The sequence below is a fragment of the Aulostomus chinensis genome, chromosome 21, assembly GCF_037954235.1.
Source record: "Aulostomus chinensis isolate RoL2024-O1b breed Wild chromosome 21, RoL_Achi_v1.0, whole genome shotgun sequence".
Classification (NCBI taxonomy): domain Eukaryota; kingdom Metazoa; phylum Chordata; class Actinopteri; order Syngnathiformes; family Aulostomidae; genus Aulostomus; species Aulostomus chinensis.
Window position 1 is genome coordinate 18,583,063 of NC_141340.1, and position 23,236 is coordinate 18,606,298.

General features: G+C 42.1%; 1 protein-coding gene across 3 annotated transcripts in view; it reads left to right on the forward strand.

Annotated features, from left to right (window-relative positions):
- Positions 1-23,236, forward strand: part of col11a1a (collagen, type XI, alpha 1a) — a 74,982-nt gene that overhangs the window by 23,652 nt on the left and 28,094 nt on the right. For 2 of the 3 annotated variants that reach the window (XM_086190974.1, XM_086190975.1), the window contains 29 exons: positions 2,225-2,290; positions 2,628-2,669; positions 2,784-2,846; positions 4,148-4,222; positions 4,340-4,423; positions 5,220-5,276; positions 6,549-6,602; positions 6,708-6,761; positions 7,985-8,038; positions 8,214-8,267; positions 8,826-8,879; positions 9,299-9,343; positions 9,529-9,582; positions 9,676-9,720; positions 10,758-10,811; positions 11,679-11,723; positions 12,747-12,800; positions 13,659-13,703; positions 14,195-14,248; positions 14,381-14,425; positions 15,988-16,041; positions 16,133-16,240; positions 16,364-16,417; positions 17,681-17,734; positions 18,694-18,738; positions 18,909-18,962; positions 19,259-19,303; positions 20,028-20,081; positions 21,049-21,102. In XM_086190974.1, coding sequence (XP_086047100.1) covers positions 2,225-2,290; positions 2,628-2,669; positions 2,784-2,846; positions 4,148-4,222; positions 4,340-4,423; positions 5,220-5,276; positions 6,549-6,602; positions 6,708-6,761; positions 7,985-8,038; positions 8,214-8,267; positions 8,826-8,879; positions 9,299-9,343; positions 9,529-9,582; positions 9,676-9,720; positions 10,758-10,811; positions 11,679-11,723; positions 12,747-12,800; positions 13,659-13,703; positions 14,195-14,248; positions 14,381-14,425; positions 15,988-16,041; positions 16,133-16,240; positions 16,364-16,417; positions 17,681-17,734; positions 18,694-18,738; positions 18,909-18,962; positions 19,259-19,303; positions 20,028-20,081; positions 21,049-21,102 — 1,620 coding nt within the window. Of the gene's footprint in view, positions 1-770; positions 1,026-2,224; positions 2,291-2,627; positions 2,670-2,783; positions 2,847-4,147; positions 4,223-4,339; positions 4,424-5,219; positions 5,277-6,548; positions 6,603-6,707; positions 6,762-7,984; positions 8,039-8,213; positions 8,268-8,825; positions 8,880-9,298; positions 9,344-9,528; positions 9,583-9,675; positions 9,721-10,757; positions 10,812-11,678; positions 11,724-12,746; positions 12,801-13,658; positions 13,704-14,194; positions 14,249-14,380; positions 14,426-15,987; positions 16,042-16,132; positions 16,241-16,363; positions 16,418-17,680; positions 17,735-18,693; positions 18,739-18,908; positions 18,963-19,258; positions 19,304-20,027; positions 20,082-21,048; positions 21,103-23,236 lie in introns of all 3 variants that reach the window. The other variant, XM_086190973.1, reaches the window with a different exon arrangement.

Consider the following 23,236-nt stretch of genomic DNA (forward strand, 5'->3'; position numbering starts at 1 on the left):
GTTCTTTAAAGACTCAATTTAAAGTGATCACAGTTTGGAATGAAAGAAACAAGTGGGCCGAATGCAGAGTTTCCCACTGCAAACTCAAAAGTGGCTTTTTCACTAACAAATGTCAATTTTTTTGCAATTCTGTTTTTCCCGCGCTTGGGTATCTTTAAAGGTAGACTCCGATGATTCATTTGATGTTTTTTTTTTTTCTTTTTTCTTTTTGCAAAATGTGACCGTTGCCTTTTCAGACATTCATTTCAGCCATTCTTTGCTCCTTTATCAGTAAATCATGTGTGTCACGTCCATGATAGGGAACTAAAGAAGGCTGAGATAAGATCAAGTCTGTTCCAACGTGTATTGTTAACAAACTCTTGATTGTTTGAGGTGACAATGATTTTATTAAGCAGTAATGGTAACACTTGATGTATTCCTTTTAAGTAAAACCTGTAAAATTCTGCTATCCATTCTTTTTACAGTTTGGACCATTACATTTTATATTCAACCATAATGACACAATCACGCCAAGAGAGCAACCATTTGATATTTGTTTCTTTCGTCCCATATAACTTTGCCATAATTGTGAATTGCTGTATTTGTGGAATACATGAAGTGTGACCACTGCAATTTTGCAAACTTTTTCTGTACATAATTGACAATTTATTTGCAATCTGCTTTAATAACATCTAAAAGCAGACGATTTGTCTCAAATGCTCAACTAACTTGCTCATTTCTTTGGTTACTTATTACTTCTTCCTTCCTCTTGGCTTGTGTAACAACCAAAGGCTGTGGAGGAGGATGTTGTCGGTGGATATGCCACTGAGGCCACTCCCCTTGCTCCGGAGCCCACCAATGTTGACACAGAAGCATATGACTTTAAGGAATATGACCTAAAGGAGTATGACTTGGGCGCGGTTGACAGCAGGTTGTATGATTATGGCGAATATGAGTATGGCACAGCCCCATCTAAACCCACGGCGGCCTATGATGAGGAAGTGGGGCCCGGGGTTGCCGCTGAAACCGACGTTTCTGAGAGCACCGTAAGTACCACACCCTGACCTGGTGACTGAGGGGTGTGTGCATGAACCCTCACATTATGGACTCATTCTTTCTTCCAGTGCACATCTTTCCAGTTGCTCGGCATGGAAAATTAGTTGTTGAGTGTTGAGTCAATGAATTCCTCTCTGTCTTCCTATCGTCTGTCATGGGTGATTTCATTTTTAGACTTTGAGCTTTGATTGGGACAATACACGCATCTCTGTTTTTTTGGGTTTTTTTTTATTTTTTTGACAGGGCGCAAGTGAATATTCATAATGGAGCTGATTCTAACGTTCTTAACAACGTGCCTCAGACGTGGCATTCTTTTCTGTTGTCATATAACAGCTGTCTGCAAACACAACCAAACATACGATACCAGCCAGCCTGCCCGTTCCTCAGCAGTCAAATCTGAGGCCTCCCACGCAGTAAATACACAGCATACAAAGTCTCTTGACCATGACAATAGTAAGGATTCCGTTCTCCTCCCATGCCAATCAACGCTTGTCAGACATAGGTTTTACAAACACAATTTCATTTTACCAGTGGGTATTATTGTATGAATTAATACCCTTTGACACAATGGCGCCTCTTGCGCATTCGCAGACGTGCACTCATCCCATCCTACCCCCACTTTCTCCACCACTGCAATGACACTTGCTGCTAGACTGTTTTGCTAGCGATGAAATCCCGGCCGTCATCACGTATTTATTTAGATGAGGTTACATTTTCAGTTGTGCACCCAGAAGAAATGGAATGCAGTTTAAAGGGCATTTTATCTTATTTTCTCTTTCTCTCTCTTTTTTTTTTTTGGAGGTTTGCATGACAACAAAACCTGTTTGTGTTCATTACTGTTTCATGTGGTCACCATGAGCCTCGCTGCACAATGGCCATGCATTGACAGCAATGCTCCTTTTCAAGCACTCCATGTAGAAGTCCATTCCTGCTCGTTTTCCCTAACATTTTGCCAGTTTCGTTGTTTCATTTTTGTATTATCCTTGATTTACTCACTCTGCCTCTGACATACCAATAGTAGCTGCAACTCCGTATAGCCTAAAATATTGATTGATTGATCAAAATATGGCTGAGCAGTCCCAAATGTTTAACTCACCTGCTCGTCATTGATCATCATTGCTATCATTCAGTTGTTGACTGTAACTGAAGTGTTAAGAGTGTCACCTCTGTGCTGGCTATGTAACTGCAGGTTGCTGGTGCTGCAGGAGCCCTCGGCCAGAAAGGAGAAAAGGGCGAGCCAGCTGTGATTGAACCTGTAAGACTTTAAACACGTGCTTGTGTCTGAAGTGATGCGACCACGGTTACATGTTGTTGTCTTTGTTCCAATGATACTTCTTCCCAATTAATGTTAAATTTCGGCACATTTTCGTACTTTTTATTTTTGTTGCATAGAATATTTTGAATGAACTAAAATCATGTTTAATTGATTTCCCCGTTAATCTGAGCAGACCCAAGAAGTAACGCTCGTCATTCTCGCTCATTAAAGTAATAGCTGAAGGTCTCGTTGCTGAATTTTCCCTCAAGTCTCTGGTTGTGAATGTTTCTGTAGTTCTGCTGCCAGCGTGGTGTGAAACAGTGTTTGTTTTTTCAAGGGCATGCTGATTGAAGGACCACCGGGACCTCCTGGCCCATCTGTGAGTATGTTACTGAAAAAGAGGAAACCGTCTGACAAAAGTCAAGGATTTGTTCCCGACTGTGTTTTCGACACCCTTGTTTATCAGACCTGCTAACTTAGCTTTGTATTTTAGGGTCTTCCAGGTCCCTCAGGCCTACTGGGACCCCCGGGCACTGCCGGCGATCCTGGTGACAGAGTAAGTTGATTTACTTAAAAATGTGCATCCTGTCAAAATACGATACAGTCGTGAGTTCATGCCTCCACAATGCATGAGGCTGTTTGAAGGATTTGTACAGGGATTTCTTTGACCCCCTAAAGAGAAACTCAATTTGGGTCAAGTTCTTATACAGCAAAAGGGAGATAGTTAGTGAACCAAATTGAAATTCCATTTATACTTTGGAACTTTCGGAATCTTTGAGAGGTCTTAAACCCCACTTTAAGAATTTCTTGATCTCTTTTGGGATCATTATATGAACCATTAAATTCCCATGTGCAGCACCACCATTGCCGGTAGGGTAGAAGCGTAGTAGGATGTTGGTGTTTGTTTTTGTAGTTATCACCTAATTGGTAAGGCGAACTTTACGTCTATTTCGAACGATTTTTGTGGCACTGAATTGGTCATTAAATCAGACTTTCATCTTCAAAGTGACATAATATTTCATACCTCGTGGTTGCTGACCAATCCTGTAGCTCTGTGCAATAACAATTCCACATAAGAGCCACAAAATTATGACATGCAAGTATGTCTGAATAAGTCGGTTATAATAGTCGAAGGAAAAGGTTGCGAGGAAAGGAACTTGTGCAGGTTTTGCCACTTCAATGAAGTATCCATATTTAATGAATGTCACCTACATTCATGGAAAGGGATATTTTCCTTGCACTGTTAACAGGAGGTTTGCTTTCAGATGGACAGGATCAATCTATTGTGTTCTGGAGGATTGGGAGCATGTGTGAATCAAACTACCAAGCAGACCGCCAGCTTTCACTGCTCGGGGGGGGGGGGGTTCTGCTCACGTGTGGCATGTATAGATGTGAAAGCGTTTGCGTGATTAGCTTCTCTTCAAAAGATTATTGGTGTTGTGATCAACATTGTCGACATGATCACTAATTAATCAATGAATTAAGTGCTGGTTGGTTCATCTAATCCCAACATGTCACTGTTAGAACTTAAAGCCTCAACGAGCCCAAATAGAAGCGAAGAGAAGAGAAGACCTTTATTGTCTAGAGGAGAAGTGTACACAGTGAGATTTTGAGAGCTTGAGACAGCTTCCTCCTTATATCATGTGGAGTGAAGTGACAGAGCCAAAGCAGTTTAACAATTATTAGAGCAATAACAGCGTTCAAGCTTCCTGCATGGCCTCATACAATGAATACAAAGGAGCAACTAGATCAAATTAAAATATCCTTGATTTTTCTGCCCCTTTTACATTTTTCTGTTTCTCTTCAGTGATTCTGTTAGTTTTGTTTTTTTTTTTGTATTAATTTGGTGTAATGCAGGGTCCTCCTGGCCGTCCTGGTCTACCTGGTGCTGATGGTGTGCCAGGGCCCCCTGGTACTATGCTCATGCTGCCAGTAAGTAGCAGAATGATATCATCCTTTTTTTCTTTTCTTTTTTTCATTGTACAATTTCCAACTCTGAGTCATTTTATGTGTACTAAACATTCAAATGCCTCTGTGTGTCTGAAATAGTTCCGCTTTGGTGGGGATGGCGAGAAAGGTCCAGTAGTATCGGCTCAAGAAGCCCAAGCCCAGGCCATTCTCTCCCAGGCCAGAGTAAGTAGAACATGACATTAAACCCCAGAAAGCTAAAGACTCCTGACAACCTGCCACCCCCGCTCTGCTCCCTGCATGCTGTAAGGGAAAGGAGGGGAAGGATGAAGAAGATAGTATTTTGGTGAGGAGGTGTGTAGGGGGGGGGGGGGGGGGACTGCGTTTTGTTGGCCTTGCAGGACTAAAAGGAGACATGCCGAGCAGGCTGAAGAGCAACAACGTGAAAAGGCTGCTTTGAACAGATGGACAGACAGGAGAGCCTGTTAAAAATAATTTAGAGGCTCTGGGCATGCGGGTGTGCTACACCAACAGGTGTGAAAAATGTCTTTGTGTGGATATGGGAGGGGAGTCGGGCTCTTGGTCTTGAGAATTAGGAGCCCTGTTAGTTTATGTATGATAGCCCACATTATACACAGCCTCAGAAAGAAGAGAGGACAAAAGAGATTAAATGTTTAGCTTAAGATGCAGAGTCAAATGAAATAAGTATTTTATATTTTCATGAGTTTGGATGAAACTGTGAAATGGATGCCAGAATTAGTAAGACATTTGACGAATGCAACATTTGATTAATCGTTATCTAAACAGGAACAGGGTGATGTTTAAAAACGCGTGACTGCACCAAACAATGGTCACGGCGTGGAAATTCTCTCAAATTGCACTCCAACATCGAAACAAACACGTGTGAAAATGTACAAACACATTCAATGTAAACCCAGTTCACGGATTTCTGTCCTCTAACGTGGTTATAGTTGATTTCTTTACTAAGTGGGGTGGGACCTTCTCTGTGTCTGTCCTCCAGCTGGCTATGAGGGGACCCCCAGGGCCAATGGGTCTTACAGGAAGATCAGGACCTGTGGTGAGTCTTTTATTCTTTCCCCAGTATTTCACTTGAAAGAAATTAAGTATCACATTCCTGTCTGTTTGAAATGATCAAATGCCCCCCCCCCCCCCCCCGAAACAGAATATAGCACTGTGAATGACTCCCTCACTTTGGAAGTCAGATGAATGAAAAATCTATTTTCAAAAGGAACCATGTTTAATTGTAGTCAATTTAGTATTACGGATGTTTTCCAGTGATTAAAAACACATTTACGGTCACTATCAGTAAATGTCTCTGCACTTTACTGCCGGTTCTATCTTTTCTCAGAAAAGTGTCACCGATGTGTAGTTTTGTCGATGTAAATTGCGGTAAATTCGAATTGGAAGGAGTTTTTTGTTCTGAATAATTGTTGCATCAGCACTCGGCGGCCACGCTGCCCCTCTGTTGCAATCGAGGTGCTGTCAGCCGCCAAGAAAATTTCATTCTGTTGTTCGTCCATCCCCTCTTCCGTGTTGGGCTTGTTGATACACGATCCACTGTTAACCTGTTACATTCTGTTACAACTGCCCTCCACAGGCTAAAGATCGAACGCGGTCATTTAAAATAACAATGGGAAGTGAACAAAACCAGTGTATGGGATGAGGATTACGTAGCTTTTTAAGTGCTTTAACTATAAAGCGCCTTAATCTTTTCCTTTTGATTTACTGCATTTAAAAGCATTTCAGGAAGTTTAGGTGGGTTTTTTTGATGAGTGAATTGTGAACTTGCCAAACCACCATCTTTGAATCTCCATACGTCTGCAGACACATGACAATGTATGTCTCAAATGTCTGACAAACAATTTAACCTTGTATTTTTGGACTTAATTTTATCGCAAAAAGCGCCCAGTTGTGATAAATAGCCTACATTTATTTTAATTTCAGACTTTCTATTTTGTGCTGTCAGGATAACGTACACACAGGTTGATTGTTGATGGCTGATATTCTCATAAAAGGACCTGTAGCATTTGGATGAAGAGCATTGTTTTTTTCCCAGTTGCACAAAACTATAAGTCAAGCAGACTAGTTTGGAAGGCCCTGGTGTTTTCGTCTACTCCCACAGTTCCCTTGGCGTTGATGTATTTGATGTAAACAGAATGAATGAGTGGATTTTATTTTTTCCTTTAGGCAAGCGCAGAAAAAAACAGTTCGAAGCTAAACACTGCCATCTACTGTTTCTTATACACTATGTTTTGAACCTGCAGGGATCTGCTTTCGCCACAGATGGAACAAAATGTATACGTGTTTGATTTGCATTCTCACTCTTTAGGGTTTGCCTGGTGCTACTGGACTGAAAGGTGAAAGCGGAGACCCCGGTCCACAGGTGACAAAGCAATGTCCATAAAATGTTCCTTTCCCAGCTCCTGAAAGCCTCATCATAGGCTGGTAGTACTGCTGGTCACCGAATGGTCCTCATGTGTCTGTGCAGGGTCCCCGTGGCATCCAAGGGCCTCCAGGACAATCGGGAAAACCTGGCAAAAGGGTGAATGAACTCAATGACCCAGTCTGCTCTCACTGTTCAGTGTGTGTGCGTGCGTGTGTGTGTGTGTGTGTGTGTGTGTGTGTGTGTGTGTGTGTGTGTGCTCACATGCCTCTGTGTTTGTTGTTGTGTGTGCACTCTTGTGCAGTTGTTTGTACTTGTGGTCACTGCTCAAACGCTGAGAGGCTTACTTCCAGTTCAACAAACAATTGCTTGATATGTGCTTAAAGGCCTACGCTGCTTCCAATCCTCGGATCAATGGCCGGCCACTTAATCCGTCTGAAAATGCCCAAATGGGAAAAACTAACTCTGGATGTGGGGCGCAATTAGTTCACGGTGCAGTTGCTCTACAGGGCCAAACCTATTGACCTAATTGGTTACTAATAAACATAAACCAGTCATCGGCAAATTAGTAACACAAGCTTGATTTATGAGTCAACTCTTAAAATGAACTATTGCTATTAAAATTGGCGTATGTGAGATACACAGAACAAGACTTCCTTGCATCTCCTGGAGACTTTGTTTCACTTGTGTCTTTAAGTCCTGAATAATTGTCACCGCAACAGAAAATCTGACAGGAGCCAGAAACATGAACTTACATTTAGTACATTAAAAATATGTGTTTATACTACTTATATCCACCTGAGACCTGGAGACATGGTTCATGGATGGTTCCCAGCTGCCACTGGTTCCATGTTTGTTTCATAAATGCATCACTGATTTTTTGGAACCAAGGGATTATCTTTGTGCATTATTCTTCCTCTACTGCTGGCTCTATGGATCCCTAACATTGTCTACTGCCCCCTTATGGAGACCCACGAAGCACAACAGTTGCATTTAAATGTGATCATTTGGCAACTCAGTCATATCCTAAGTGATTTGAACTTGATGCCATTTTTAGCAAATTGTAAATTTGCCCCGCCCTCCTGCTCTCTTTCCCCCCAACCGGTCAAAGCAGAAGGCCGTCCCTACTGATCCTGGATCTGCTTGACGTTCCTGCCTGTTAAAGGAAGGTTTTCATCACCACTGTAGCAGGATGTGCTGCTGATGGAGAATTGTTGGGTGTAGATTCATTGAAGGAGTGAGTTACTGGACCTGCTCTACTAGTAAAGAGTCATGAGAGAACTTTTGTTGTGATTTGGCGCTGAACAAATAAAACTGACTCAACTTGACTTGACTAATGTGCAGTTTATGTTTGTTCATGCTCTCAATGCTGCCGTACCAAGGGCCGTCCCGGAGCTGATGGCGCCCGTGGAATGCCCGGAGAGACAGGCTCCAAGGTACCAAATACCATCATGCATCTTTCAATGTTCATGCTACTTCATGTCAGAAAAGTTATTCTTATTGTTTTGCTTGATCTTTTCTTGTACGTTATCGCAACTTGCATACTACAGCCCACAATTGTTTGTTGATGCTTTGTGGTCTGACGACATTGACTGCTATGTGTCGCTACAGGGCGACAGAGGTTTTGATGGACTTCCTGGACTACCAGGTGAAAAAGGACACAGGGTGAGTTAGTTAACAGCTGTTTAGTTTTGAATTATTTGATGAAACATTTCAGTCGTCATCCTCTCAAACAGCAGGTTGTAAGTCCTTTGTTGTTAGAAATGACAACGTATAATATGAAGAACCTGGCTATGAAGAGCTTTTTACTCCTCTAGAAGTTTTCAATCTTGTGAACAAAGCAGTGATGAATCACAAAGTTAACATTAAGACATAACAGTCACGAACCTTTTTCATCACTTGACCTGCTCAAAGTTTGGGCATCTTGAAGCAATTTGAAATGTTTTGGATGTGATGACTTGTATTTAGCTTCTACGGAAGCATTTCAGTGTAAAATCTAAAGGCCTGCGGTGTCGTGTACTCAATCGAGTATAAGACATTATCAATTTTGGAATTTCACACAAATAACCGCCAAAAGTTTTACATGTTGTAAGTCTATAGCTAAAGGGTTTTATTTTTGTGCCTAGACTGAAACACCGAGACCTGATGGCTTCATTAAAATGATGCATGAACCCATCTGCCTCTGTCTCCTCTTCCTCTAATTCTCCTCCCATTCTCTGTTAGGGGGAGCTGGGGCCAATGGGACCCACAGGTGCTCCTGGAGAGGATGGACAGAGAGTAAGTACTTCCTTTCATAACTGAACCAAACATCCTTTACAGCTGAAAGTTGCACTTGGCCGAGGCGAACCCCAGACATATTTAATTATCTCAGCTGCGGCCCACCAGGCCAGCCCTCAGGCAGTGGCTGCTAGGAGGCCATGAACAAGGGAGGATACAGGGGAGTGTTTAACCTTTCCTCCCTATGAATCTACCCCCCCCTCAGGCTATTACTGCATTCAGCCATGTTTGCATCATTTTAGATTTAGAAGAAGACTTATTCAGGCTAGTCACGGCACGGATATGAGACCTATAAGACATTGGTGTTGGAAGCCAGTATTTTTTTCATGACTGTGAGTGAAAACTAGAATTCATGAAAGACTTTCCAATGAATTTCAGTTCAATAGATGCACTCAGACCTATGTATTCCTTCCCTTTAGGGCGAGGACGGAGAGATCGGGCCCAGAGGATTAGCTGGTGAAAGTGTAAGTCTGCTGCTCTTAATCAAAATACCCCAAACATACTGGAATCCAGCAAAATCCTTTTTGTTTTTCAACTGGTCTCTGGTGTCTGATCTCAGACAGAGGTGTCCACCACAGGACACATTTCCTTCGATAAAATCTGTGTACTGAGCATAGAAAACAACGTGATTTCTTCTCATTCATCGCAGGGTCCTAGAGGTTTGCTGGGACCCCGTGGTCCTCCAGGTCCACCTGGATCACCCGTATGTACCGTCAGCTCTACCGTCCCGTCTCTGATCTCACTTCCTCCCGTTGATAATGGTGTCCATTCATCTATTCTGACTTGTCCTTCACAGGGTGTCGCCGGGGTTGACGGGCCTCCAGGTCCAAAAGGAAACATGGTATGAACACAACTTCCTAGTAACATGCAATGTGGAAACGTAAGGTCCTTTATCCTCTCCTTATGCTGACATTGTGCGATAGAGACCGACCGCGCTGCGCTTCACTGTTTTTGCACCTCTGCACTGTCCAGGTTAAGCTGTTAAAATTCCTCTAGGATTCACAGCTGTGAGGGCAAAGGTAATTTCTATGCCTCGAAGGAGCCGAAAAAGAGAGAGAGCAGCCTCTTACAGCGATCAAATTCCCTGCTACCTTTCGTCTCATGCGATAGAGGTTTTACAAGATAATTGAGGTCAACTGACATTCTGAATAACTACAAGAGGCTGAGCTGCTAAAGACTTTCAACAGCTGCTTTTTTTAATGTAGTGTGGGAATTTTTTGTCATCACGTTTGCCCATTTTCACCTCAGCTACGGTGCAGTCAGGGAAAAAAACAAAACATGAATATTACGTTTTGGTATTCTTGTGTTAAAGAACTAGAACTTTCGTATCAAAACTTACGATTTACCTGGAAATTGAAGGATGCCAAATCAATCGTGCAAGAGAGGGATGCGCGAATGTGTTCACTGTCAGCAGCCCACATAAACCACAAACAACTATAGGACATGTGTGAAATCAAGTGGGTCTTTACTTAACAAATAGTTTAAAAGAATTTATGCCAAAGCTTTTAAATTAAAGCAGTTCTATGTGCAAAGCATGTACTCAAATTCATTACCTTGAGTCAAAACTGCATTGCAAAAGTATACAGTCTTTAATTTGTAAGTTTGCATTTGTTCATTTAATATTAAGTCTGTGCTCCTAAATATGAAGGTTTAATACGTCATTGACGCTAACCCTTTATAATTAAAAGGTATCCTTTAACGGTATTGTCAGACAAACAACCAAAAAGCAGATTCCCTTCTTATTTACTTTAGTTATTTATCCTGTTGCTATGGAGACGGCTGACTGGCTCGGTTGAACTACACTGCTGAGGTTTACTCTGGTTCTGGTGTTTGTTTTGATGTTCTTCTACCTTTTTTTTTTTTCTTTTTTTTTCCCAGGGACCACAAGGAGAGCCTGGCCCACCTGGTCAGCAGGGAGTCCCTGGAACTCAGGTGAAATAATCAATCACTCATATATGTCTCACCTCTCATGACTGAAACAGGCAGCAAGTCTTTTTGAAACACGCACCTCTGTGTGTGACTGGAGCCGACTGATCTTGAACACGCTCCTGTCATCGTCTAAATCGTAATCATTTAAAATGTCAAAATAAAGGATCATTTTCATTTAAACTTTTAGATATTTTTTCCTCTTTTCTTTTTGTTATTCTTTTTCTCGTCTTTCTGCAGACATGTACTGCGTACTGGAGACTTTCCCAAATATTTTTCGGGTGTTTATACGGGGAGGGTGGTTGTTTCGGGGTTGATTCAGTTGAAAGCATCTTATTCATTCTGGTGGAATTCCTGCAAAACTGCCACACCTGTTGGAGCAAGCTTCAGTGCCTCAAATTACCTTGAAACACACATTCTCTTTCCACACTCGCTTTCTCTCACAAACACACACACACACACACACACACACACACACACACACACACATATTAGCACAGTAAAAAGCTCAAATGTTTAATTAGATGTAGTCCCCCAAGCATGCTAAATGCTAACTGGTCTTCTGACCTCTTGTTACACACACATGCACACACACACAGACACACACAGACACACACACACACACACACACACACACACACACACACACACACACAGCTGAGCTTAACATTCTTTTTCCGGCTCAACTATTTACAGCAACTCCTGTGTGTGTGTGTGTGTGTGTGTGTGTGTGTGTGTGTGTGTGTGTGTGTGTGTGTGTGTGTGTTGTGTGTGTGTGTGTGTGTGTGTGTGTGTGTGTTGCAATAGTATTGTCACGCTCATCATTTTGTTATTTGTTCTTCTTTCTCATTTCCATATGGCTTCACCTCTCAGGGGCTTCCTGGTCCTCAAGGCCCCATTGGACCACCTGGTGAAAAAGTATGAAGGATTTTTTTTGTTGTTATCATGATGTGTGGTTCTGAAAAGAATTCAAAATGAACAATAACTATAAGATAAATCTCCTTTCTGGCTCAAATTCTAATTTCCTAATCCTGTCACTGGTTGGTCTCGTACATCAAGGGAAGTGAGAAAAAGTCTGTACAAAGTTTTGCTGTATAAAGACACCCCCACAATGGTTTGGTGCCCATTACTATTTAGAATCACGTTTATTGGCCAAGTTAAACAAAAATAAGGAATTTCTTTCGGGGTCGGCATTGCTCACTGTCCAGGGAAGGGGATAAGTTAGGGATAGCATGTACTTTTAGCATGTAAATCAGTTACCTACCTTTTACCTGTTGGAGGGTTGCTGCCACCTATAGGCTGATGATGCTGTGATTTCTTTACCGAGATACTCAGTATGTTCAGCTCACTGGTTCCTGTCGTTCTTTACCTCAGCGGCTTGTTTCCTCTCGCTTAACTCTGAATGTGACTCATTAAATTTTTCCCATTCGCGCACTGATGTTTCATTCATGGTTAAAAAATGTCATGGTTAGAATAAAGGATTAGTGAGGTCGACCAAGGTAAGCATTCAGGGATCAGCTTATGCTGGCCACACACCGGAGGATAAGTGGGTCGATTTGGGATCTGATTTTAGCCCTCATGACAACAGCATGGGTGCTCCAGACTCGAGACGGAAACGTTTAACGTGCTCAAATACCAGATCATCTCAGTTGATAAAGATCCGGTCTCAGGCTGCTCCCACCTGCTCACCAACCCACCAACATCTGGCGCCATGGATCGCTAGAATAGGGCCTTCATTGAACTACCTACTCAGTTGGTCGCATTTTTGAGACACCGGCATTTACAAAACTGGGTTTATTACCTCTTTTTTTAAATTTCCCCTTTGTTAAGTTGTTTGTTTAGTGGTCAAGTGTTGTAAATACTTGTTTATATTGCAGTTGCAATACTTTACTAAGACCCCTGACTCATAACCTTTTTTGTCTTTCTCTTGTTCTTCTACAGGGACCTCAGGGCAGGTCTGGGCTACCTGGATTACCTGGAGCTGATGGGCCTCCTGTGCGTTCTCACATTACCTGTATATGCACGTACAGTATAGTATATCAACATTAAATTCACAAACAGACAAATCGGTACCACAAATCTCTCAGACAGCTGGTAAGACTTTTTCTGTCTTATCTTGTGTACAACATTTTTAAGTCAGACCTGATGACATGTGACGCCCTGATCAAGCCATTTGCACAATTCCTCGTCATGACGCTCAGGTCAGGAGGTACACCCCTCAGCGTGCTGAATGTTGTCCACAGGGTGCCCTGCTTTATAGACTTAAAGTATTTGACGCTGCAGCAGTAGCCATTGTGGTGAGGGGTAGAGCTACCCATCAATGTGTCCTAGCCCTGTGAGACTTGTTTTCAACTAAAACGTCGACATACTGCGTATGGAGTTTGCAGCTAGTGGTTTCCGTGTGTTCTCGAGCGGTTGACGGAACCATTTATCCGGCCCTATGAACCCAGCCCATTGTTCCGTGTTCCCCGTACGAGCAGCTGTTAATCAGCCTCAAAGTTCTGCTGGAAAAAAAAACAAACAAAAAAAACCCAAACGCTTGTTTTCCTTCGCCGTCATGTATCAACATCACTCGCCGTTTTCTCTCCGATATTGACAGAGACACGTAGGGACTTGTCAGATGTTTGTACTTCTCTGTCACTTATTAACACGCACTGCTTTTGTGTGGAAGAAAAGTCACGACAGGGCAAACGCTCACCCACGGTCACAAGTTCTATCGCGCGGTTTGCAAAGATGCTGCACCGTCAGAACGGGTTGCCGCTGCCTGCATGACTACATGACTTTATTTTCACCATTCGCCGTGTTGAGCGTTCAGTTTAAAACCAACTACATTGTCGATGTATTGTTTTATAGGGTCATCCTGGTAAGGAGGGTCCACCTGGAGAAAAAGGAGCCCAAGTAGGTGCTTTGAAGAATGAATTGTATGTAATGGGTAAAGCACAAGTTGTGAGGGATAATAATTCATTTGATATGTGTTCCAAAAAAATACGAATAGATCATGAAAGCTACTTTAAATTATAGAAGGAAAAATGTGCACGTTGTGTCATCCAGTTGTGATTTAAAGAAACCCTTTACAATATCAAAAGACAGAACTTCAGTCAGTTTTCTAATATGGTATGTTTTTCATAATTTTGTCAAGAAATATGTCCCAAATGTCTCTTGAGCTTAGGGGACCGTGATGATTTTGAATATTACAGTCAATTGTACGAGTGTTTCCTCTACTTCAGTCAGTTATCACAGTGTTATCTATTTATTTGAAACAATTTATGTAATTTGTTGTCTGCTAAATTATAGTTCATAAAGGCAAGACATTCAATTGTTAATTTCACTGTTTAGATGTTACGTATAATTTTACAAGTCCCCATGCAGTGTTTTTTTTTTCTCTCCAGGGTCCACTGGGTCCACAGGGTCCTATTGGTTATCCTGGCCCCCGTGGTGTCAAGGTACAATTTGAGTTTGACCAGGAATTCAATAACCAGTCATTATTCTCATGAAAAGGTTCTCCCTTAGATTCAGTTGGACTGGATGAAGTCGTAGTGTGTGATGCAATTCAGTAACCGCTTCCTGTCCGACAGGGTGCCGACGGTGTCCGTGGCCTGAAGGGTTCAAAGGGAGAAAAGGTACGAACCATTTGCAGGTCTACGTCTCCAAAAAAAAAAAAGTCTGGGACTCAACTTGAGTTGCGTTATTGATTCCCAGCTCTTTCTTCTTTACCTTATACTGGTGTCTTGTACGGCCCCAAACTGTAGCTCCTACCTGTTTAAAGCACCTGGGCAAAATTGCACTTCCTGTTGGTGGATGCACATCTCAGGGGAAACTGGACCTTCTAAGGGCGTCTCTGATGAGCTCATGTCAGCTCAGTGCAAGAGTAGAAACAGTAAACATCACGCGGACGGGGTTTACTTACAAGCACTGACCTCATTATCAGAAATATTGGCCATCTTTAATAATGCCCAACATTGTAGCATTATATATACAGTATATAAGTCACTGTAATCAATGTTTGACGGAAAATAATTGATGCTCTTTAAAAACTAAATCAAAAAAATAAACTATACCAGCAGGGGGTTTTTGTATAGATTTGCTGTTCGCCTCTCCAAATATTCATAGTCTGGAGTCTCATGGAGACCTTCCTCTTTATTGTAGTTGCTTTTTGGTAATTTTTTATAATAATAATAATAATGATAATAGTAATAATAATGGGTTCTTAGCTGGGTGATGACAATATTTATTTAAAGACTACAGTTATTCTGCTGTGCTTTGTAAATTGTATTATCTGACTATGGGATGCTGTTCTGACTACAGTGACAAATATGAGTATTTTACTGAATAATTCACGGCGTGAGATCCAAATGCCAAACTCTTGAGGTGAAAGAATTTGTTATGAATAAAGGACGTGCTTTACCTCAGGTCTGTGCATGTTTGTTGGTACGTGTGCATGCGTGGGGCCTTTGTGATGCGAGCGCCGTTGATCAGTGCCACATCATGCATCAAATACTAGGAAAACATTGGACAGACCACGAAGAGACAGCGTCGAACTCTGGTTTTATTGGGCCTGGGAAATGTTTGATTTCCGGATTTGTTCCTACACATTGTGGGATTTTTTTATTTTTTAAAACCCTCAATTTAGTCTCAACGCCAGTTCTGACTGCTGTGGTGTATTGTAACTTTCAATCACCAGGGCTTGCAAAAACTTTAACGTTACACAAGGAACAGGATAGATGTCAGGAGCAATGACGTCCAGACAGCCGTCGGGCTTGGTGTCCTGTCTGGGGCCTTGCATCTGCTGTTCCGCTGTACGGTCAGCAGATAGCAGCATCCGCCATGTCACTCCACGGAGGGGCTGACATCAGAGCGAGAGTTCAACATAGATGCTTAATCAATACCGCGTGTCTGGAGACTTGATCAGGTTCCCAGAGAGATGGCACCATGGGCTCCTAATGGGAAACAAACAGTAAATAAATAAATAAAAATATAAATGAATGAAACAGTAAATAAACGATTCTTTTTTTTTTCAATTGTTAGTTGTTCAATTATTCATTCTGACTTGCGATGAAAATAATGAATGTGGAATGGATAGTTTTTGATAGAATACAAATCCATCTAATACCACAGCATGACTTAATTAAAAACTTCAGGTTAATTGAGGGCAAATGGAAAACTTCTGATTGTCTTGTTTCAGGGTGAGGATGGTTTTCCAGGTTTCAAGGGAGACATGGGGATCAAAGGAGACCGGGTGAGGAATTTATACTGGAATAACCTAATGGTCTTCATCCGTATCCAGGCCAGAAAACATTTTGATATTCTCATGTCTGGTTGTGGTACAGGGTGAGGTCGGCATGCTTGGGCCTCGTGGAGAGGATGGTCCTGAGGGTCCTAAGGGCCGGGCTGGCCCCAATGGAGAGCCAGGTCCAGCTGGTCCTGCTGGAGAAAAGGTATTAGGACCTATTGAAGGAAATAATAATGTCAAATTTTCATCCCAGATACTTTTTTAAACAACATTTTTACTGTGTTGATGTTGTGCTGCCTGGCTCAAGTGTGTTGTTTATGTCATACAGGGTAAACTGGGCGTCCCGGGATTGCCAGGATATCCAGGAAGACAAGGACCCAAGGTCAGCCACTGCTACTCTCGCCACCATAAAGTCCGATAGAGGCTGTGAGGGGATCAAAGCATAACCATGTCAGGGTCTGTTTTAGGGGGTGTGAGGATTTAAAGTAAATCGATTTCAGCTGTGATTAAAATTCACGTATTATTCTCGGCCACTGTGTTGAGTAAAAACCACTCAGCGTTCAACTGGTGCAAGAATCAGGGATGGCGCTGCAGAGGAGGAACGCACTTCGTAACGGAGGAGCTTTCGAGGGAAAGCTCTTGAACTGAGGAATGCTTTACATTACTGGCAAATAGGTTGTTGTTTATGCAAACTCTGTGGCACAGTTCAAATCAACAGCTCAACTTTTGGCCCAGCCTTTTTGACGATGTAGACGTATCCATAAAATACCTCTTGTTCCCTGGTTCCCACTTGTAATCTTTGAGGAGTTTCACTGTTTTCGATATCCAGTCAAGTTTGACATCGGGGCATTGGTAGGGAGGTATTTCCTCCCGAGCATGGGGATTATTCTGGTACTGACAGTTTACACTGAGCTGATCCATCGATGATCAAGGTTTCATGCAACATCCAGGGAACAAAACCGTTTTCCCTCCTCATTACGATGATGCGTCCCTCATCGCTTTGTGATAATCAAATTATTTTGTGAAGAGCCTCAATCTGGAGGCGGTTGAGGGCATGAAATTGCATTTTTCCAACGCGCAGCAGTGTCACGTGAGATTATTTCGAAACGCCATTGTTTGTTTTTAAACCGTCAAGTAACTGCTTCTCCCGTTCACCGCATCGCCACACGTCTGGAGTCACAGCGTCTCCATACGGTTGAGGATGATCCATGGTCGTCGACATTCACATCCAAGCGCGAGACTCACTCGCTGATGTCTGAGTGACGTACACAAAGAACTTAGAACCTTCTTGCTGTGAGGCGACGGTGCTGACCGTTGTGCCACCGTGCCGCCCATAATGGATTAAACAGTGGTGCCCAACCCCCTGGAGAATGGATAGTTCTTTAAGAAAAAACAATATGGAGGTGTTCAGCTTTATAGTTCATGCTTAATACATGGAATGTTACGTACTGGGTGTTAACCTTGTGAGACTGAATGAAGGTGACATCCAACAGTGAGGGCTCATCATCATGCACCTGTCTAAGTGGATGTTGTCCTCCAAGCATGCTAAATGCTAACTGGTCCTCTGACCTCTGCTTACACACAGAAAAACACACACACAGATTGTTTCTCACACTCCCCTCCGTGATATCTCCCTCTCCTACAGGGCTCAAGCGGTTTCCCTGGATTCCCTGGAGCCAATGGCGAGAAGGGCGCCAGGGTAAGACACACGCGCGCGCGCGCGCGGACTGCACTCACTTTGCACTTGTATATGGTATGAAAATCATTATAGCGTCACATCTCAGCACAAAGGAAGTTGGATTGTTATCATATAAGCCTCTGTATTGTGACTTGGCACAATAAAACAACAGTGGCAAAACCAAGAGGAATGTGTGTCCGTATTCTCTTAAAGATATGGAAACATTGTACCTTTTTCTATCTAGTAAAGCAATTGAATGCTTGTTTCGAACTGTTTTTCCAAGGCAGTCTGACCTTTCAAAAACTGGATACTCTTCCATAAAGTTACACTTTGGCCGGTCCAGCTTGCAGCGTTTGAAGAGATATATATTTATCGTATTCTGTGGCGTCAGCCGACCTGTGAATAAAATATAACTTACCATATTTGCTGGCATTAAAACGGATCTATTGCGCCAGTGAACACACAAAAAGTGTCTTAGAGATACGATGTTTGTGCTCCTGTAACTGCTGCTTGCCCCCATTTCACCAAACACGATGAAACTTCAACATTTTCTTTACGCTTAAAGCTGGACCAGTAAATCCTTGACAGATTCTGCCGAGCCTGCCGAACCTTCGGCGGCTATATTTGAAAAAGGCCTTCCTTTTAGATCAATATTACCTGAAACCTTCACGTCACGTTACATATTGGATTTTTTTTTCCCTCTTTTTACAAACCATTAAATGTAACTTACCCGCCTTGTGGATTTTGCGGGAAACTCCCGTGGATTCCAAACATTCCTGTGGTTCGAGTTCAAAGCAAACCTTTTTTAAGACATTCGTTCAGTCATTTTTTTGTTTTAATCAACTACAGTTTAATTGTAGTCTCAATGTCTATAGAATTGAAGAATTTCTTTCCGTGGCATTGTTGAATGCGATGGCATCCATTGCTTTCTGTTGTGCTGGCATATTTGTTAAGTGTTTCTGCCTTTGGTCATCCAACAGGGTGTTGCAGGCAAACCTGGTCCAAGGGGGCAAAGAGGTCCTACGGTACGCAGTGTCCATACCATAATTTCCACAATTGATGGCCTGATTAGAAAATGTTATTTATCTTTTTGTTATTTTAATGTTGATTGTACGTCTAAATGGTCTGCTTTCTGGCATAAACTAAACTTTTCCTTTTGACTCTTGATTGAAGTCTTTTTTTTCCTCCTCTTTAGGGTCCTCGTGGAGCTCGAGGGGCAAGAGGTCCAACAGGAAAACCAGGTCCTAAGGTACACCCCCAACCCGTACTCATAATACAAAATAACTCAGCCAAAAAAAAGAAAAACACTATAGCTGATTTCCGGCTACTAAAGAGTTAATCTACCAGGAAGTGCAAATGTTCTCAAATACAAAATAAGACTTAAAATTCAATTTATTTATTTTTTAACCGTATCACTGAAACACGACAGAGATTAGCCTGATGCTGCCCCCCAGCTGAGATTAGTTTCAGGCGTCTCCTTTTTCTGAAGGAGGGATACAAACCCGGAAGAGAAAGTGACAATGATGCTATGTTGTTGTTTTGCAGGGCACAGCAGGCAACGATGGTCCTCCAGGCCCACCTGGTGAAAGAGTAAGTCAGAACCACATTGAAACCACGGGGGTCCAAACAAGGATAGATGGTTGAGGCAGAGTCAGTGTGTGGTATTTTGGTTGTTTAGTGTCATCCACTTTTTTTCACCCCATGAAGCGGTTGCTTTATTTTGAGGTTTTGGTTTTATGCTCCTGTTTTGCATTTGCCTTGTCGTCGCATCCTTAAGAAGGTCAGTTTCCTCCTGAGCGCTGCGTCGCAGGCAACTGGATTTCTTTCGTTTTCTTCTCTCTCATTCAAGAGACTTCTTTAGGTGTAACAAAATGGTGGGAAGTTGCAAAGTTAAAAAAAAAATGGCTTTAAGACAACTGGAAAGAGTCCAGTTGCCTATGACATTGCGCTTAAGATTCACCATGACCTGGATGACCAAACATTTCGGTCAGTCACCCCTGTGGAGTATTTTGAACTGATCCTCAACTAAAAAAAGGTGATGTTCCAAATCTAGATTTAATTTGTGGGGCATCTTTTTGATTTCCTTAAGAAAGATCCTGTCAAATATCAGCCATATTTGTATTGTTGAATAATTTATGTTGCTTTGAAATGTATATATATATATATATATATATATATATATATATATATATATATAAATTATACTTACAGTACTACTTACTGTTCTGTTTTGCTTTTCCTTAAAGCGTAACGCTTTGAAGCCATCCAAGAGCTCCATGTCTTTCCCGTCAATTTGCCTTTATTTTTGTTGCAGGGACCTCAAGGTCCTCAGGGGCCAGTGGGCTTCCCTGGACCAAAGGGTCCACCTGTAAGTATTTGTTCTTCCATTATACTTGATGTTCCTCTCTCAATAATTTAGCTTCACATACAGTAAGGCAGCGTGGTTTCAGCTCATTCTTGAAGTTAGAGTCCAGTCCAAACAATCTCTTACTACTGTCTCAACTAAAAATGTAGCCAAGCTTGCAAAGGAGTTGATTCAATTTGAGTGCCTTGTTCTGTGCAAGGATCGTTAGTCGAACTGTTGCTGAAACAGAGCCCATTGTCTCACCTGTTATTTGTATATATTTATAGACAGACAGACGGATAGATAGACAAATAGATAGATGGACAAATAGATAGATAGATAGATAGATAGATAGCTAGATAGCTAGATAGATAGATAGATAGATAGATAGATAGATAGATAGATAGATAGATAGATAGATAGATGGACAGACAGATTGGTAGATGCTCTGAGTGTCATGTGAGCACGTACTTTCATATGTACTTGTGTATTTGTACACATATTCATGAAAAAACTCACACTTCGTGGACATATGCTGTACCACGTGGTAGCACCATGTTTTTGCACTCTTGGGCACTTCAACGATGTGGATGCACCTATTTACTGTGTGCTTGTTATTGCGTTGTGTTATATAGTATAGTATAGTATAGTATAGTATAGTATAGTATAGTATAGTATAGTATATAGAGAGCATTACTGTGCTCTGTGTGGCTGCATCATGGGCAAACGGCCCAGAACACATCTCTCACTCGGTGAGACCGTTCAGTTAATCTGACACCTTGAATCGTGAATGTTGTGTTGGTACCTCATATCATGCCTGCACACATTCTCAGTCTTTGTTCAACAAAGGTACATTTGGTTGGAGTATCATTCCTTTCAGATATGACACTGATGATGATGATGATGATGATGATGATGATGATGATGATGATGATGATGATGAAGGAACTGGGCTATCCAGTGAACCGGTATCTTGATTTCATCCTAACAGGGACCACCTGGAAAGGACGGGCTGCCTGGACACCCTGGGCAACGTGGCGAGACAGTGAGTACCAAAGATGTGATATCCTGTTTGAGCTACCAGACTCCTGAAAAAGGACTTTTTAGATCAGGCTGTATCCTCACTACCATACGGCTCTACCTTTCCAAAAAGATCTTTTGTAGTTCTTTCTTTTCCTTCTTAGCACTGACGACCCAGATAATAATAATAATAATTATAATAAAATAATAATTGTCCTCTGCTTCTTATCTGGATTGCTCTTGTATGCAATGGTCACACTCAGTGAAACGCCGTTCTAGTAGGATGCCAGAGGGGGCATGCAAGGTACCACGCCAATGACAAGAGGAGAAAATGGTCTATTTGCGTGTCTCATGTCTTTGTACATACATGTATAAAAACTCTGCATTCTATTTAAGTACACGCTGACGCCTCAGACCTCTAGCTCACACAGATGGACGCCGAGCACCCGTTTCTGATTGGAGTTGCTCCTTTTCATTTTGTCTATTTTCCATCCAACCTCTGAAAGGATGAAGGTGTCTTCTTCACTGCCTGCTTCAAAATAACAGGCCAGTCCCTGCCAGGATTAAACATTAGACAGAGTTACAACAGAACTGAGCATTCACTCGTGGTTTCTTTTTTTTATAGATTAAGGATTGAGTATTGTGAGAAATGCACTGAGGCGTTAGATCCAGTCGTCCATACTGGACAAAAGATTGATGTGGCATGAATGTAAAACAAAGTTGGACCTGATCAAATCTATTTAACCCCTCCTTCATGAAGGTGTTAATGGCTGTAGCTTAATGTGCTGATGAGCACGCTCAACAAGCGTCCGATGTAAGAATCGATCGTAGCAGTAAACGTGCCTACGGGTGCAACAAATAAAGTTTTAGTCTGTTACTGAGTAACGGCCTGAGGGTTTCCGTTGAATTATACACAACTATATATCACCACATATGGTGATCGACAGGTCTGGAGTTATACGTCAGCCAGGGCCAGCTTTCTACAACCTTGGATTCAAAAGTGTTGTTCAGTTGTCGGGCAATAAGTTGCAAATGAGGGATGCATTCAGAACTGCAGTCAGTTTGAGGATGATTCCAGTTTGATGACGGTGGGATTTCCATGGATTGAAGAGAAAACAGTTGAAAACTTAGAGCGGAGTTAAGATGTGCTGGGGTCCTAAATTCTCTCGTTATCTTGTCACTTGTGTTGTGTTTGCATTCAGTAACTGTTTGTCCTTTTATGAGATTAGAAATACCCGTCAAACATTGCAGACACCAGTTGTCGTCGATCTTTTAACTCTGGCTGTGGGCTTTGCTAGCCTCGTCACGTGAGTGCTCTGCATTCAGCGGATGGTGAGCAATATCACCTCACTGAAGCTGCGCTTCTGTCGCCCAATTAAATTCAATAAAGTTCAATATTCAATGGTGTTTTAATTTTGATTTTAATTTTACGTTTTTTTTAGTTGGACAGCCTCTGGTGAAACTAAATCATCTGTAGCGCGAAAATACTTAACCGTATTTTCCGCACTATAAGGCGCACCTAAAAGCCTTTAATTTTCTGAAAAACCGACAGTGCGCCTTATAATCGGATGCGCCTTATATATGGATCAATATTGGTTAATTATGGCTACCGTAGTCAGGGGGCGTCGCTGAAGTAACAGCGGTAAAAACGGTAAAGGGGAATTCCAGTCCCACACCACTTGTGCGTGTATAAAGACCCCAAAATGGCACCTTTCAAGAGGCACGCTCACGACGCAGAGTTCACACTCAAGGCTATCAGTCAACAGCTACCGGTACGTACGGTACTGTATTGTGAATGCACTAACTTGTTTTAGGAGTGAATGGAGTTGTCAGAACGTTGGTTTGTATTCTATGAATAAAGTTTGACCGACTGACTGACTTATCTGACTGTTTTGTTGACATTCCCTTTAGCGCAGCTCCATCTAGTGGAAGCATAACGCAACCCCAGCCACTACAGTAGTTTCTATTCTATGCGCCTTATAATGCGGTGCGCCCTATAAATTTAAAACAGGTTTAAAATAGGCCATTCATTGAAGGTGCGCCTTATAGTGCGGAAAATACGGTAATTTAGTGCTACAGACGATCCACTCAGTAAGTGGCACACACGTCGTCAGACAACATTTAACAGAGAAAATTCTTGCAGTTTCCTGTGGCATATT